Here is a 17,044-nt window from a genome sequence, read left to right as displayed (position 1 = left end):
TACTATATACGTTTCGGTTTTATAAAAATCGAAGTGTATAAAAATACGGTAACATTTTCGTAGTTTTAGTAAAAGTATATGTTTCGATTATCCAGAAATCGATGCTGAAAGAAGCATACTGTCTAGGTTCTAAAAACAACTGAGCCAAAAAAAACTCAATTGCCAACATTCAAACAAAACTTTCACCTGACAACCTTTTTGAATTAGGGATACTACCTCAGTTCTGAAAGTAACCGAAGACAGAAAAGATTGCTACCCACCTGCAAAAGACTTTTCACTTGACAGTATGTCTACACTGCACTGTAACTCCTGTTATGTATATCAGATGTTCTCTAACCGAGACAATATGGTGTTTATCCTTCTTCAGTTGTTGTGAAGGTAACTAAGACATATAGTAATTAACAATTGTTTTTTTAATTTCTGGAAGGTTTACTTCTCGATTTGTTTTTTGACCGAAGTAACAAGTTATTGCTTCGGGCAATAACAAGTTATTGCTTCGGGCAATATCCTGTTTAAATTCCAGAAATCGCGTTTCGCTGTTTACATAACACAAACATAAAAGTTGTGAAGACTTCTACCCACAGTCATACTAATTGTAGGAATTTACTATCCCCGTAACCTTCTAATACCAGAGACTTCATCACTTAGAAAGCACGTTTACCTGTAATTCCAAAACTTCTCATTGTTTCCATTGTTTAGGTCAATGAACTGTCTTAACATCCTAACCATCTCACAATCTGCCCTTCCAATTTTTAAACAAATAAGCACTATAACTACTTCCAATGAACTAAAAGACTTGTTTCGATAATTTTATTTTATCAATACCTATAAAAGATGAAAAATAAGAAACATTAATAAAATAAGTTTTTTAACAATTACTTTACTGCTAAGCTATTTATACTTTTAACCATGCACGTGTTTGATAAATTTGAACAGGCGTGAGTAAAAATTCATATCACCAAACAAATATGAAATAAATTTAAACATATAATTGGATTATATAAACGAGTGAGTAACGTTGAATAAATAAATTGGAGTAAAATAGATAATTAATTAAATAAAATCTAGAATTATATCCGTTCAGAGCTAAGGTTTTGCAATAAAATATCTTTGTCATTTTGTTTTGTTACTTTTTATTAATCATATAAAATTCCAAAAAACATTAAGAAAAAGAAAACGAAATAAAAAAAAATCGTACATGTTCACATCCAACACGTTCTAAACATTGGCTGAGTTGTGTCCACAAATCTAAATATCGCTTATAACTTTCATATATTTTGTACGACTTAAGAATAATGACATAAACATCAATTTGTTAACATCCAAACACGTTCTCCATATAGGGCGAGTTGTGTCCACAAATATTCACCCAAGAACTTAATTTAGAATATCTTAATTGAAGAAGAAGCTACATTTTTTTTTGAAGAAGCTACATTTAAAATGTTTTTTTAGCTTACTCTTAAATAATATAGAATTATCGAATATACCAAAAACATGACAAGCTAGAAATATTGTCAAAGTTACGAAGTAAATAACACCGGGACCAACACATGCAATAATTTGGAAATGAGAAAAACAAAATGCAATACTTGTAAAAATACAACCTACGATTCAAATTCTTGTGGCTATAAACATCCACGTGTAATAAATAAGAATAGCTCCACAAATAAAATCTCGTAAAAGACAGAAAAACGAGATACATTGATTTTTGTTTTTTTTTCATGAGATCATTGTATACTGTTTCTCTACCATTCAAAATTCAATGAAAAGAAGATAAGGTTTGGGATATTTTTGGGTATAAATAGTGGTAGAACAGAGAGAGTGATAAAGAGAAGAGAAATATGGCAACAGCAAAAGTAACTGCCGGTGGCATCACCGATGTGCCTGGAGCTGCCAACAGCGTGGAGATCGAAGAACTGGCTCGCTTCGCCGTTGACAATTACAACAAAAAGCAGAACGCACTTTTGGAGCTTGTGACAGTGATAAGTGCAAAGCAGCAGGTGGTGAGTGGGGTGTTGTATTACATAACCTTGGAGGCCAAAGATGGCGAAAGCAAAAAGGTGTACGAAACCAAAGTGTGGGTGAGAGAATGGTTGAACTCTAAGGAGGTGCTGGAATTCAACATCGTCGACGATTCGACCAGAGAAGTAACAGGAGGTGGAGTCAGCGATGTTCCTCCCGACACCCCTCACATCGAGGGTCTCGCTCGCTTTGCCGTTGATCAATACAACAAAAACGAGGTTCTCTTTTATTATGTTATTCTTCCTTTTCTTCATTTCACTAGGAACCATTATTCCATGATTGATTTTGTTGATGACGCAGAATGCAAATTTGGAGTTTGTGAGGGTGATTGATGCAAAGAAACAGGTAGTGGAAGGGTTCTTATACTACATAACTTTGGAAGCAAAAGATGGTGAGAGTAAAAATGTGTATGAAGCGAAGGTGTGGGAGAGGTCATGGGTGAACTCCACTGAATTGGTCGAATTCAAGCCTGTCAATGGTGCTCTTTAATCCTCTTTCGTTCTCAGAATACCACTTTTCAAGACTACTTTACCATGCGTGTATGCTATAAATAAATGTAATTCATGTTATCCCCGATGCATTCGCATTAACTTGAACATGAACTCCATTATAAATAAACGTTATAGTGTGTGTGTTAATTATGCAACATTTCTTAACTATTTTGTTATCAGGTTTTTTAATAGATTGACTACAAAATTCCCAGGAAATATTTCATCATTAAATCTAGGTAGCCAAATAGAAAGATGTAATTCATCTCTACCTTTAGGAAGTTTTATTATCAATTCATCGTTAAACCTCTTAAGAATCGAAATGAGAAAGTTTTATACTCTCTAATTAATTTGTAACTATTCTTTGCTGTTTTGTTCTGAACCCTTAGATAATTCTTGCAATATTACTCTTACTCATCCCGAACAACGTTTTTATCATGAATTTCAAACCAATCCCTCACGTAACAATCTGCTTTCTAATCACTAGCAAATAATCGATTATAAAATTTGTTGTTTTTCCATTGTTATTTTTGTCAGTAATATCAAATGGTTAACTATCAAGATACTTTTGAAAATAAAAAATTGAAATTTAAATAAAAAATATAAAAAAGGCAAAAACGCTTTAAATGTCCAAAAAAGTAATTCTTCAAGCATAGTCAAAACAATCTTTTAAACGTTTAAAACATAACTATATACTGTAAAAAAAGATAGTATTAATTAAGCATAAGCCTATGCTAATTAGTTAGTAGTGCTAGTTTTGTGTTGTATATGCATACGACACTAAAACTATAAACACTAAATTATTAAATTTGGTTTTTTGAAGGTTGTGCCAAAGTAGTATCATCTAAGTTGATGTTAATTTATCACTAATTTTTGTGTTGATTTTTTATTTACAGCGGTATAGTGTCAGTCAAATTGTCGTTGATGTATTTTTATTTTAAAGTTTATTTAATTTAGCATTAATAGATAGTAATAACTAATTTAAATAAAATTTCATATAACATCTCCATGTTAAAAAAAATTAAATGCAAATAAAAAAATCAACAAAAAATTATGGTGAGTGAAAAAGGTGAATGTGGATGAAGAGATGAACGTAAAATAATCTATACAGTTCTTTTTTTTTTCATTAGAGTACATTGATTCGATGCCAATGAATCATAAAAAAGCTTACAAGGTATCACTTACCATCCAAAACCTTTAAGTTTATGCATCATTTTACTTATATATCGGTTATCTTAATTGTTGTTATCAATGTAGAACTCCCAAATCACTTTAAATATGAACAATCTCTTATGCTCAACTGTGTAATGTTGCTGATAATCCACATAAATTCCTTCATAAATTGACAGTCACATCACAAACAGACTGGTGATAAACGGGAGAGTTGTATCCACAATGCCTCGCTCATTAAAAAAGTATACAACCTATCTCATTCTCCTTCGCTGTTCTTATGCATATTTGAAACTTTTGCATTCACAAGACCACTTGAGATTTTGAGAAAATGTTTCCTACTATACCAAAGACATATCAATCATGATTACATGTTCTTATAGTCTATACTGGAATGCACGTATGAATATTTGGTCACAAAGCGCAAACCATTGTTCAAAATAATCCTAAAAGCTTACTCATTGTTAGTTATTTTAACGTGTTAATAAACAGTCCTATTTTATAGGATTGACGGGGTGTAGTTATAGGCTTAGTTTTTGCCTAAATTAGTCTATTTTGTTATTGTTATTATATTTTGAGAGTATAAGGTTTATAAAGCTATTTTCGTATGATTCAATCTTTTCACATATTCAATGTGCTACATGTGTTTATTTATTAAAACTTAACATTTGGTATGAGAGTTCCGCAAGGAGCCTGATCCAGGGTGAGTAAAGATAGCATCAAGATTTAGAGTGCAACGCTGAATACAATGAGTGTAAAGTCATGACTACCTCAGATAAATTTGTCCAACCAGCCATTCCAAGGTTTGATGAACATTATGATTTTTGGTCCATTACTATGGAAAATTTTCTGCGTATATGAAGGTGAATAATTTTTTGTTTAAAGCTATTGATCGAGAAATCTTGAAACAATGTTAGACAAAAGCACGTCACAGACAATCTAGAAATCAATGCAACAAAAATATCAGGGATTAACTATGGTCAAATGTGCTCAACTTCAAACACTTCAACATGAGTTCGAACTACTGGCGTTTGTGAGAGTGATAAGTGCAAAGCAGAATGCAGTGGTGGAGTTTGTGAGAGTGATAAGTGCAAAGCAGCAAGTGGTTGCAGGGATTTTGTACTACATAACGTTGGAGGCAAATGATGGTGAAAAAAAAAAGGTGTACGAAACAAAGGTGTTGGAGAAGGCATGGTTGAAATTGAAGGAGGTGGAGGAATTCAAGCCAGTTGTTCTTAACCCTGTTTCAGATTCGGTCTAGCACTTCTTGGCCAGGTAATTTCACATCACAAAAATGGATTAGTTTCTTCAACTTTCTTTTGCCAAATTTTGTTGTATGTTGAATTTCTTGAATCTCTCTTTCATGGTTTTTCAGGTTACAGAAAATTGCATCTTCTTAGCTTGTCCACAAGATTCTCCATATGTATTCAATAAATGTGGCTGTTGTTCTTCAAAGTGTTGTGCATGTTAAGGAATCCTATTTCAACAATTACTACAAATGGAAGTTATTATTGATTATGTATTTGCGTGTGTTATATATGAAATGATTATATAGTTTAAAGTTTGTTCCTACAAGAATAATAACGTATATCATGAATGATTTAATCACTGATTATGTATTTCTGTGTGTTTTGCATAAAATAATTATAGTTTATTATATATATATATATATATATATATATATATATATATATTAAAAAATAACAATAAATATGTTATTTATTAAAATAACCTCATTCCTCTCGAATATGTAAATCTAAGTACGTTGTAAATAAGTTTCAAATGTACTATTATGAAGAGATTTTTTAATTCATTTTAAATAAGGAAAATGATTTAAATTTATAGTTATGAGTTACCACTTTTTTTTTTCTTTTTCATTATAATTTAACAATTGATTATTAATTTAAAGTCAGAAGAATATGTTTCTGACTCGTCTCAAGGTTCATTTAGCTTAATTATGACCTAAACTGAGTCGACTCAATCTTCAATCAAGTGTGACTCATCTTGACCTGATCTGTCAATATTGGCTTTTGGCATAGACTTGATCGTCTCGACCTTCTGCTCAGGTAAGCCCATCTCGATATTTGGTTCGAATTGGCTTGTTTCGACCTTTGACTCGAACTGACTTATAGTCCGAAATGACTTATCTCAACCTTCTACTCGATCTTTGTCTTAACTTTATACTCGAACTACCTTGTCTTGACCCTTAACAATCTGTCTCGATTTTTAAATCGACTCATCTCAACTTTAAGTGATAACTTTTTGACAAGTATACCAAATCGTTCCAAGTAATACAGTGAATAAGTAAAAGTATCGTCTCCCAAGGGACTTGTGCAACACATGACAATTCTTCTTTTTATAACTCAATTAGACATCAAATGCACAAAACAACACAAGAAACTCTTTTTGGTATTTTTATCAAACAGTTGGTGTGCAAGAAATTATATTTAAAAGAAATTCGTTGGAATTTGGTTTCATGAATCATATGAATATAAAACTCTTTTCAATATTTCGTTACTTCATTCAAACATTCACATCAAGGCATACTAGTCCTAATCCCTTAGCAACTAGTTCTAAATTAATATATTAAAATGATAATCCCTTGGTCAATTTAATGTACAATTCATACAATGATAATAAATTCAAGAAAGAGCATATAAACGAACAACGATATATTGAACAGGAAAATTACATCACAGTGAGTTCATTACATCCAATCCCAACGAAGGAGAGATTTAACTACTCCTAGTCATCTAAAACGTACACATTTGAAGCAATCCCTTGCAACAATGGTGTCTTGATGCCTTAAATAGTTTCCAGAAGTTCCTGAGATGTTTTCGTTTCTTTTTTTGTCCAGAATCAGAAGAATATGTTTCTTTTGTCCGGAACTTCTATCAGAAGAATATAGTTTAAAGTTTGTTCCGTTATCATGAATGATTTAATCACTTATTATGTATTTATGTGTGTTTTGCATAAGATAATTATAGTTTATTATATATATATATATATATTAAAAAATAACAATAAATATGTTATTTATTATATATATATAATTTAACAATTGATTATTACTTTAAATATAAATCAACACTTGCGAATAATTTCCTATGTTCGTTAAAAAAATTTAAACAATTCAAATAAAACATCAAAACATAAAACTAATTCCTACAATCAGTCATTAAAAACAATATATTTTCAACATATAATTATTAAGATTTCAAAAAAAAAAGAAAAGAGAGGTTATTTTAGTTACATGTCTCAAAATTTATATTTTCTATATTCTAAATGATTAGAAATTTAGTAGTCTTTTAAAAAGATGAATGTTGTTAATATTCAAGATTACTATCGTGTCATCCCAAATAAATTACAGCAATTGTATTTACACGTTGATACAACATTGTGTTAATTACATTTAATTAAATTATTGTGTTATTACATTTATTTTGACACTGAAAGAGTTTTATTTTAGAAATTACTCCTCCTATTTAGATATGTCAATTTGGTTCAGAAAAAAAGTTTGATCGTAATTTACATGGGTTGAGTTAAAAAACTTCACGAAATCAAAAGCTTTTCCCACCGAAAAAGTCCATATTCAAAATGCTCACAAAAAACCTTGTAAGCTAGGTTAACCTAAGAGAGTCTTTTATTTACATATAAAAAGAATATTAATTTTTAAAAAAATATTATTGGACATATAAATAATAATCAATATGAAAATCAAAATTTTATAGCTTAGATAACTTGGCTTAATAACTGCTGACTTGGTTTCAACTTTGACTTGGATTGATTAGTTTTTTTGGAATTTGTCTCGATGATTGATTTTGATTGACTCGTCTCAACATCGATAAGGTTCACTTAGCTTAATTATGACATAAACTGAGTCGACTCAATCTTCAATCAAGTGTGACTCATCTTGACCTGATTTGTCAATATTGACTTTTGGCATAGACTTTATCGTCTCGACCTTCTACTCAGGTAAGCCCATCTCGATATTTGGTTCGAATTGACTTGTTTCGACCTTTGATTCGAACTGACTTATAGTCCGAAATGACTTATCTCAACCTTCTACTCGATCTAGCTTGTCTTAACTTTATACTCGAACTACCTTGTCTTGACCCTTAACAATCTGTCTCGATTTTTAAATCAGACCGACTCATCTCAACTTTAAGTCTCGAACTAACTTATCTCAGCCTTCCATTTAGATTGACTAGTCTTGAATTTTTTTTTGTGGACTATCTCATATTGACCTTATGTTGACCCGTTTTACATAATTGTGTCTCATTAAAATAAACAATTATTGTATAAATAAAAGTCAAAATTGAATGGTACTCTTACTTTAAACGATGGTGAAAATTCATCAGCAAGTATGAATATGAGTAACAGAAGTAAAAATGAACTTTTTTTTAATAACATAGAAAAGAAAACTTATCAATTTATTTTCTTAAGATATTTTAGATAGGAGATGATATTATATCTCTTATAAATTAATTCTATTTCGGTGGATCATACTATTAAAATTATTTTAACGAGTGTTAATGAAGTTGTATGACAAATAATTATTGAAGAAGACTACGGTAGCTAATGTTGCGGAATCCAACTTCATAAATTGACACCAACATATCAGGGAGATGGTGTTGGGAAAGTTGTCTACCATATTGAAAAAATTATGAAGCTTCAACTTATCTTTATTCTCCCATCCAACCTAACTTACCAAATCGAGTTCATCAAGTAACGTACTTTGGAATATAATTCTCCTTCGCTTTCTTCCCCGATACTTTTTAATCTCACAACAGCTCCTTTCGAATCAGAAGATTAAAAATAGTAATTAAACATGCAAAGTTATATTTTCAACTTTAACTTATATTATTACCACTCAATGTTGTTTCCAAAACATTTGATTTTTAATTTTTCAATTTTGATATATTTCGAAAAGAGTATACTTTTATTCAAGAAAAGAACTATTCTTCCTTCTCCATCATATCAAAACTAAGCATCTGTCACCTTACACGCCACTCACGTAAGCTTCTCACCTATCTTCTTTATTTTATATATGTTCTTAGCTTCAACTGTGCCTTACAAAATAGCATCTGTCATCGCCTACACGAACTTCCCACTTGAATTTCCCAGGTAAACTCAATTCTCACTTTCACTCCATCTTCTTTCTTCTCTATACTTTTAGTCTGTATTATGCCTCCTGGTTCACTTACTGAAAAAATGGTCACAGTTACATATACTGATATTCCAAACATGTAATACTAATTAAAAATGCTATCTATTTTAACAATATTCTTTTCATGAAAAAGATTAAACAAAAACATTTCAAATTAGAAAGAATGATTTTATTAAAAATAATTAAGTATACTTGTTTTTATGATCAAGTTATAAATAAAGTAAAGACCTCACATGTATTAAAATATATATATATGATACAGAATTTCATAAAATCATGACACTCAAACTTTCAAACATATAATTAGAAAAGAAGGTTTCACATTATTATTATTATTATGGTGAAGGTTAGAGGGCTTGGAAAGAAGGAAGCAACAGCATGAATCCCGATGTGGCTGGTCCTTCAGATGTACCCAGCTTTAAAATTAAAATACCAGAAGACCATGAAAGCCATGACCAATCTCCTCCTCATGCTGCTGCTTCACATGACCCATTACCAGATTTAAAAAAATATATGAAAGGTAAGTTATGCATACTTGAAACTATGGCATTCACAAGGGTGCATGACCAAACTCTTTGCTACTTCACATGCTGTCACACCGCACGGTTTTAATACAATAACAATGCTAGATAGATTTGAGTTTTAAACAAGATAACTTATGTGTATATGTATATACAGTGACTAAAATTAAGTTGGAAAGGATTGCAGATCTGTTCGAGTATGCATTCTTTGATGACTGGGATAAAATGAAACCCATTGTTGAAAAAGATCCAAATAGTGTACGCATTCCATTGACTGGAGGCAACAGAGTTCTTCATGTAGCAGCAGATTTGGGGAGCACTGATTGTGTTGAAGGGTTGGTTGAGCTTATGAGGCCAGAAGATGTGCTAATGCGTAACTCAGATGAGATGCTTCCAGTTCACTTGGCTGCTTTATCTCTCCATCGCAGAATAGTTCGACTTCTATGCTCTGACGATCTGCTTGACAAAATGGATTACAAGGATATTGAAAAACTCTTTTTTATGACCATTAGCAACGACATGTTTGGTAAGTGCATCTATAACTCATTAAACACCATTTTTAAACATCTTTTGGTTATATAACTAGTACTTAACATTTTTATATTGTTTAACAGTGTATCTGTCGTTTGTCTTTTTTTGTTAACTAGATAAAATGATTGTTACGTGGCATCATCATTTTCCTTGAATTGATTTTGTGGTTAATATATAAACATTTTGTTGCTTTAAGTAAACGTGTTGGAGAATAAGAAACCGCTATCTTCACTTAAGAAGTGGTGGTGAGAAAAACAATTTCTTGATCGTTATAAATGATACAAGTCATTAAGTAGCATCACGACTTCGTTGTTTAACATGTTTTTACTGAAATTAATAAAAATTATTTATCATTTTAAACTAACAGGATATCATTTTATATTAATTACAATATTTCACAATTCTTGACATATAAATAGGCTAAGAAAAATGAAAAAATAATAATTGGGTCACCTATGGTTAATAAAAGAATTAATAATAGGAATTTAATTAAAAATCATAAAACTTTTATTGTTCCATAAAACAAAAAAATAATAATAAGAACTTGATTAAAAATGTATTAATTTATGAGAGACTTAAAACTTAATGAAGTTTTTATTATTATGATTTATAATTTGTTTTCCTAATGAGAAAATTCTCAACAAGTTTTGCATGCATTACTCTCAATCTTCTAAATTCTTCAAATTTAAAGGACTAGCTGGTGAAAACATTTTGCAACTTGTGTGTGAACATAAAATAGCTACACATTTTTTCATGACATTCTTAAACTTTCACTTCAATCTAACTACTTCATTATTAACTCCAATATAATTGTTTTTACAATGATTTTGACGTCTTCCAATATATATAACTTGTCTCCACCCTTTTGTCTTCATCAAATAATGTTAGAGCAACACACATATCATTTATAACTTTTCTAATGTTTATAATTTTTCTTAGCTTTTCACTCGAACTCCCTTTTTGAAAGATGAGACTTCATGAATTGAAGAAGTCGGTAAATGAGTTGGAGTAGAAAATTCATGTAGCATCTACAACTTGTTGATCACTTTGTCTAATAACAACTTTACTCTATTTAAAATAGGGAAAAATTTTAAGTACCTTTTTCCCCTCTCAATATTGCATATCCCTTGGCCAGAATTTACATCTCTATATTTACAATAATTTTCCCATTGATTGAATTATATTTTAACTTTTTAAACTCACATAACCAATGAACTCGTGCTTCACTCCACACTCGGTGCTTGGCCAAATCCAAAACTATCAATTGACCACACACATCAATTTGCACAAGATAGAGAGGCTTCTTTCTTATTATTTAGTTTCTTTGGGAAAACTACTTGTAAAGGATATATGCTTCACACAACTGAATAGATATCTAAAGTAAGTGAATATTTCTCAGGTTTTATAATTTAAACTTTTTTTTATTACAAATATTAATTGTTAGTATTTTGTTAGAACTTAAACTCTGATATCATTTTATTACAAGATCAGAAGAGTGTAAAGTAGAAAATGTATTATTTCATTTGACATGTATGAGTAACTTAATCATCATACATATTTCTTGTCATTTAACAAACTCACCATGATGTTAATAACCCTTCAAAGGCTTAATATAAATATTTGCACTAAAGAATACCCCTTAAATGTATACTAACTCATCTTTTCATTTTCTGGCAACCCTCATTTTCTAATTACTATTTCAAACAACCTTGTACATGTTCATCATCGGTATTTACCTTGCCTTCTGCACATGCAGTCCATCATGGCTATTTAATTTGTGCATTTGACAGATGTGGCCATTAAATTATTTGAAAAACATCCACTTGAATTGACCTCTGCAAGAGATGAACAGCAGCTAACATCATTGCATATGCTGGCGGGAAAGCCTTCTAAAGTTCTAGGTAAGCTTATAAATAAGAATTACTTCTTAATGGTCAATGTTGAGTGTTATAATGGTAATATATTTGATATTTATTAAGTTATCAGTCTCATGATACAAACTTATAGCAACTGACAAACAAATATTTATACTTTCAATTTTAAGTAAGGAGTATAGAACTTTCTAAATAGAAATAAAACAAAAAAAAAAAGGTGCCTAATATTAGATCAACTTTCAATTTGACTTTCTTTTTATTTGTTTTCATGTTAATCACGGACCAATCTAGACAGAAAATTACAGAGCGACATTGAAACAGGAGAACCAGTAGGAACGGGTATGCGATTGCTGAGGAGTATATGGAAAAAAGTTACAAATCAGGAAAACGAAGTTATTAATTTTGAGTTGATTACTCAACTATTGTCTGATGTAATAGAATCAGGAAACGATGACTTCGTAAAATGGTGTTTTGGGGAGAGTTCTGGAATACTCATGAACTTAAAGGACTCCAATGGACGGAACCTACTGCACTTGGTTTTTCTATATCGACGTATGGAATCCTGTATTCAGAGAGATTTTAAAACACGGTATTTACTGATAGCAGTGGACAATGAAGGTAACAACGTTCTACACCTGGCTGCGCTTTTGGCCCCTCAATTCAAATCATTCTCAGGTTTAAGTGCAAAATTTCAAATGGACAAAGAGCTCTCTTGGTTCAAGGTCAATTTATTCATTTCCTTATTCCTTATTCGATCGTTCTTTATTAATTAGTATTGTATGACATCAGTTCCAGAAATCTTGACACATACTTGTGGTTGATAAATAGGAAGCGGAGGGATTTGTTCCTGGTGGATTAAAGAGTATGAAAAACAACAAGGGGAAGACACCAGTTGATGTATTTTTTGATGAACACAAGAAGTTATCTGATGAGATAAAAAAATCTGCCAAAGGAATAGCGAATTCTGGAATGGTTGTGGCAACACTTGTTGCTACTGTAGCGTTTGCAGCTGCTCTGACGGTTCCAGGTGGCAAGGGAAAAAGTGACTGGTTCGTTGTCTACATCATCGCAAATGCAATAGCATTATTCAGTTCTTCTGCTTCTATACTCTCTTTCTTGTCAAATTTCACTTCTTCAAGATTCGCAGAAAGTGAATTTGTCATATCATTACATCCCAGCTTGACTTTTGGACCTGCTTTGCTAATCATCTCTGTTGCTGCTATGGTCGTCGCTTTCATTGCGACTTCTTTTCTGATATTTGAAGACAGAAGCAAGTGGATTTCTTCTTTAGTGACTTCAATGGGGGTTTTCCCATTACTATTGTTTCCTCTCTTTCAATTTAGCCTCTTCGACGACCTCATTTGGTCTAGATGGTATCGTCTCAAAGGTGAGTCCATGTTTGCTTTCCACCGCACATGGTATATGTATATGGTGGTTCTTCATGACAAGTGTACCAAATTGTTCTAAGTAATAAAACCGGTAAGACCGGATATCATTTCCCAAGAGACTCGTGTCACCAAACAATCGTATAATTTCCAACTAACTTAGACTAAAGAATGCTTCATAATTTGTGTTTTTGTGCAATCAAAGTAAACATGAAACATAATCAATAAAAGTGATCTTAGATACTCAAACACTTGGAAATAGAAAGATTAGAAATGATATGGAATGATATTGTTGGGGGTATGATTTCACCTACTTCATTCTTATGTATAGAAAATCACTTCCTCTTCATTAATATGCCAATGTCAATCTACTAAATTACTCAAACCCAATCCCTTGGTAGAGAGAGCCTAGACTTCCTTATGAGGCTCCAATCCCTTGGAAGACCTAACAATTATTTTCGCATTAACAATTATCCCATGAATGGAGAGCTCAAGCTTACAACAATGGTGGAAATGGAGGAAGGAAGAAGACCCAAGGGTGAAGAAGGATTGTTCCCACAGCTCCTAACTCGCCTCCTAGAGCTCCAATTGGGAGAAAACGTGTCTGGGCAGCCAAAGATACCAAAGCCCTTACACGTTTCTAGGTTAAATAAGCTGTCTGCCACATCAGAAAAAATCGCACCCGGCGCCCCCTCTGTTTCGCGCCCGGGCGCGAGACTCACTGGAAAGTCACGCCCGGGCGCCCCATTTCTCACGCCCGAGCGTGAAACTCTCTGGAAAAACAATTTTGGACGAGCGTCCACTGAAAATGGATGAGCGTCCACTCATACGTCTAAAAGACGAGCGTCCACTCAAACGTCCAAAGGACGAGCGTCCACTGCTCTCTTGACGAACGTCCACTGCTCATCCTTGTTGTACGAGCGTCCTCTTGTCGTCTTCGTTGGACGAGCGTTCTCTTCTCGTTGCACGAGCGTTCACTTCTCTCTGGACGAACGTCCTCTTAGCTCGCTGGATGAGCGTCCGGTTCTCTCTGAGCGAGCGTCCGCTCGTGCTAACAGTCTGGACGAGCGTCCTCTCATGCGTCCACAGGACGAGCGTCCACTTATCTTGGACGAGCGTCCTCTCGTGATGCACACTGGACGAGCGTCTCTGGACGAGCGTCTCTGGGCGAGCGACAAGCGTTTCTGCAGCTCTGCTTGCTTATAGTGGTTGGTTCAACTTTAGACATTATTGGAGACCCTTCCAAGCACATTATTAGCTACAAAATAGGGGATTATAGATGAAATTACATTAAAGTTGCCTAAAACACAATTATTCAGAAAACAAGACAAAAGAAGAGGATTAAACAAGTTATAAGTTAGAAAGGAGTTGATTTTGCTACTAAATTGATGCTTAAATAATGGTAAAAATTAGCATTATCAAATACCCCCAAACTTACAACTTTGCTTGTCCTCAAGCAAAAGGTATCTGTCTTTAACATAAAACAATTTTCAAGAGCACAACTGAATTCACAATACTTGCTTAACTTGAAACAACTGGAAATGTGTAACAAATTAGTCTTCCACTGTGGTGCTCACAATACATTGAATCAATCAAATGTCACAGTTTATAAGAGATCAACAATCATGGCAGAATGCGTCACTGAATTATGTAGAACCAATCCTCACCCAAGATAGTGTTTCACTCTAATGCTCTAGTGTATAAGGATGTGTATCTATCACTCTACTATCACAATGTCACACACATCAACTTTGCCTTTCGTTTCAACCAAGTTAAACACATTCACAAGTAAGTTAGCATCACAAGGATTTTAATTGACTTGTATTGTGGTTGGGCTGAGAAAGAAACATGGTTTTTCTGGATAACAAAGCACCTTGAGCTTAAGAGATAAAACATTTTACTTCATGATATAGCATTAGTCTCTCTCTTTGCTTCACAATTGGATAAACCACTTCTCAACTTATTTCCCAATTATTTTTCAATGAATTCATTTTTCTTCCTCTTCTTCTTCTATTTTCTTTTTCCTTACTTTTCTATCTTTCTATTTTTCTCAATACACCCATACTGAACAAACTCCCCCAAACTTAAACCATTCTCCTGTAGTACAAATGATTGCTCTATTAAGCTCAAGGTAGGGAAATCAAGGAATTTTCAATAGACTTGAGGTTCAAACAGGGAAGATATCTTCTAGGAAAGTATTTCTCCAGAAATTGGAGTTTGAAACTATCCCAGGTAGGAACTTCTCCGTTGGTCTCCATCAGTCGTTTAACCCCGCTCCACCAGTATTCAGCCTCTCCAGTCAGTAGAAAGGCTGCAAAAATCACCTTCTTGTCTTCTGGGCAAGAGATTGCTTCGAAGACTTTCTCGATTTCACGGATCCAGTACTCTGCTTCGTCAGGGTTGGCACTCCCATCAAACTTAGAGGGATTGTGGCGCATAAAATGGGTCAGACCGGGTTGGTCTCTCGGCCCAATCGTAGCATTGTGGTGTAGGATGTCAACCACCCTCTCGATAGCACCAACAACTCCTTCGATTCTCTCAGTCACGTTGTGAGAGTTTCCATTCTCAGTTCTCCTAGACATGGTGCTCTTTACACGCATAATAATGACACAATCAATTTCATAAACAAACAAGAAATTTACAAGAATGCATGATAGAATTTCTCACTCCCCAATCCCCAAAATTTTATTTTCGAAAAAGAATCACTGCTCTGATACCACAAGTGTAACACCCCGAAATTTGGTGTTACGCCGACTAATTTTTCCGTAAAACACGTAAGTAAAAATTTCAAGTTTTTAATATTCAACTTCAATGGAAAAAATAGTACGTTATTTATTACAAACCGATTATTCCGAAAATAAAATGTTCAAATAGTCAGGATCGAATAAAATATTAGAATACATTCCCAAGTCCTCTATCCCATCTCTCTTTCATCCTTTATGCATGTTGTAACACCCCGAAATTTGGTGTTACGTCGACTAATTTTTTTTTTCCAGTAAAACACGTAAGTAAAAATTCAAATTTTAATATTCAACCTCAACGGAAAAATAGTACGATATTTATTACAAACCGATTATTCCGAAAATAAAACGTTTAAATAGTCAGGATCGAATATAAACAAATACATTCCCAGTCATCTATCCCATCTCTCTTTCATCCTTTATGCATGTTCAGAAACATCAGCCATCACATCTGCAATAACATCTGCTCCCGTATAACATCACACATTATACGATCATCGCATTCACATGCACAAACAAGCAAGGGTGAGCTAACAAAAAATACAATTCATATACATCATAAATATACTCATAATAACATACTATCATCCACACCTTAACCACATCAAACTATATACCCAAGTACGAATTATGCTTCAACCTTATGCATATACCAATATGTATCAAAATATCAAATTAGAATGCATACACCAATATGCATTACAAAATAAATCAGACTACATCCACCAATATTACAGATCAATCAAAATACATACACCAATATGTACTAGCGTCACTCCCATCACTCTTTTCAGAGCTTCCCCGGGCCGTTACACATTACCCTAATGTGTAGTGCTGCTTCCCATCACTCTATAGGGAGATTCCCCGAGCAAGTACACAAGTCACCCTCCATCACTCTAATCAAGAGCTTCCCCGGACAAGTGCAAGTATACCCCTCATCACTCGCCTAAAGAGATTCCCCGGGCCCGCAAGCACAACGCCAATTTAATTATCTCGAGCTTCACCGGACTAGTACCCCACGTCACCCCCATCACTCTTACATAAATGTAAGAGATTCCCCGGGCGGTTACACATTACCCCAATGTGTAGTGCTGCTTCCCATCACTCTATAGGGAGATTCCCCGGGCAAGTACACAATGTAA

The 17,044-nt window shown here is 33.2% G+C and overlaps 2 protein-coding genes across 2 annotated transcripts; both read left to right on the top strand.

The window, feature by feature from the left end:
- The first annotated feature begins 1,805 nt into the window (after positions 1-1,805).
- On the top strand, positions 1,806-5,301 carry LOC124848463 (multicystatin-like). The gene is made up of 4 exons (XM_088115223.1): positions 1,806-2,240; positions 2,323-2,508; positions 4,648-4,955; positions 5,056-5,301. Exons 1-3 carry the CDS (start codon positions 1,842-1,844, stop codon positions 4,939-4,941), a joined length of 879 nt encoding a protein of 292 aa, XP_087971349.1. The 5' UTR covers positions 1,806-1,841; the 3' UTR covers positions 4,942-4,955; positions 5,056-5,301.
- A 5,175-nt stretch (positions 5,302-10,476) lies between these two features.
- LOC124821477 (uncharacterized) lies at positions 10,477-13,264 on the top strand. The gene is made up of 2 exons (XM_088091972.1): positions 10,477-12,498; positions 12,605-13,264. The coding sequence occupies exons 1-2, from the start codon at positions 12,118-12,120 to the stop codon at positions 13,241-13,243; spliced, it is 1,020 nt and encodes a 339-aa protein (XP_087948098.1). The 5' UTR covers positions 10,477-12,117; the 3' UTR covers positions 13,244-13,264.
- The last annotated feature ends 3,780 nt before the right edge of the window (positions 13,265-17,044 follow it).

The sequence above is a fragment of the Vigna umbellata genome, chromosome 1 (assembly GCF_029865625.1).
Source record: "Vigna umbellata cultivar VRB3 chromosome 1, Vumbellata_1.0, whole genome shotgun sequence".
Taxonomy (NCBI): Eukaryota; Viridiplantae; Streptophyta; class Magnoliopsida; order Fabales; family Fabaceae; genus Vigna; species Vigna umbellata.
This window is presented reverse-complemented; position numbering and strand designations above follow the sequence as displayed.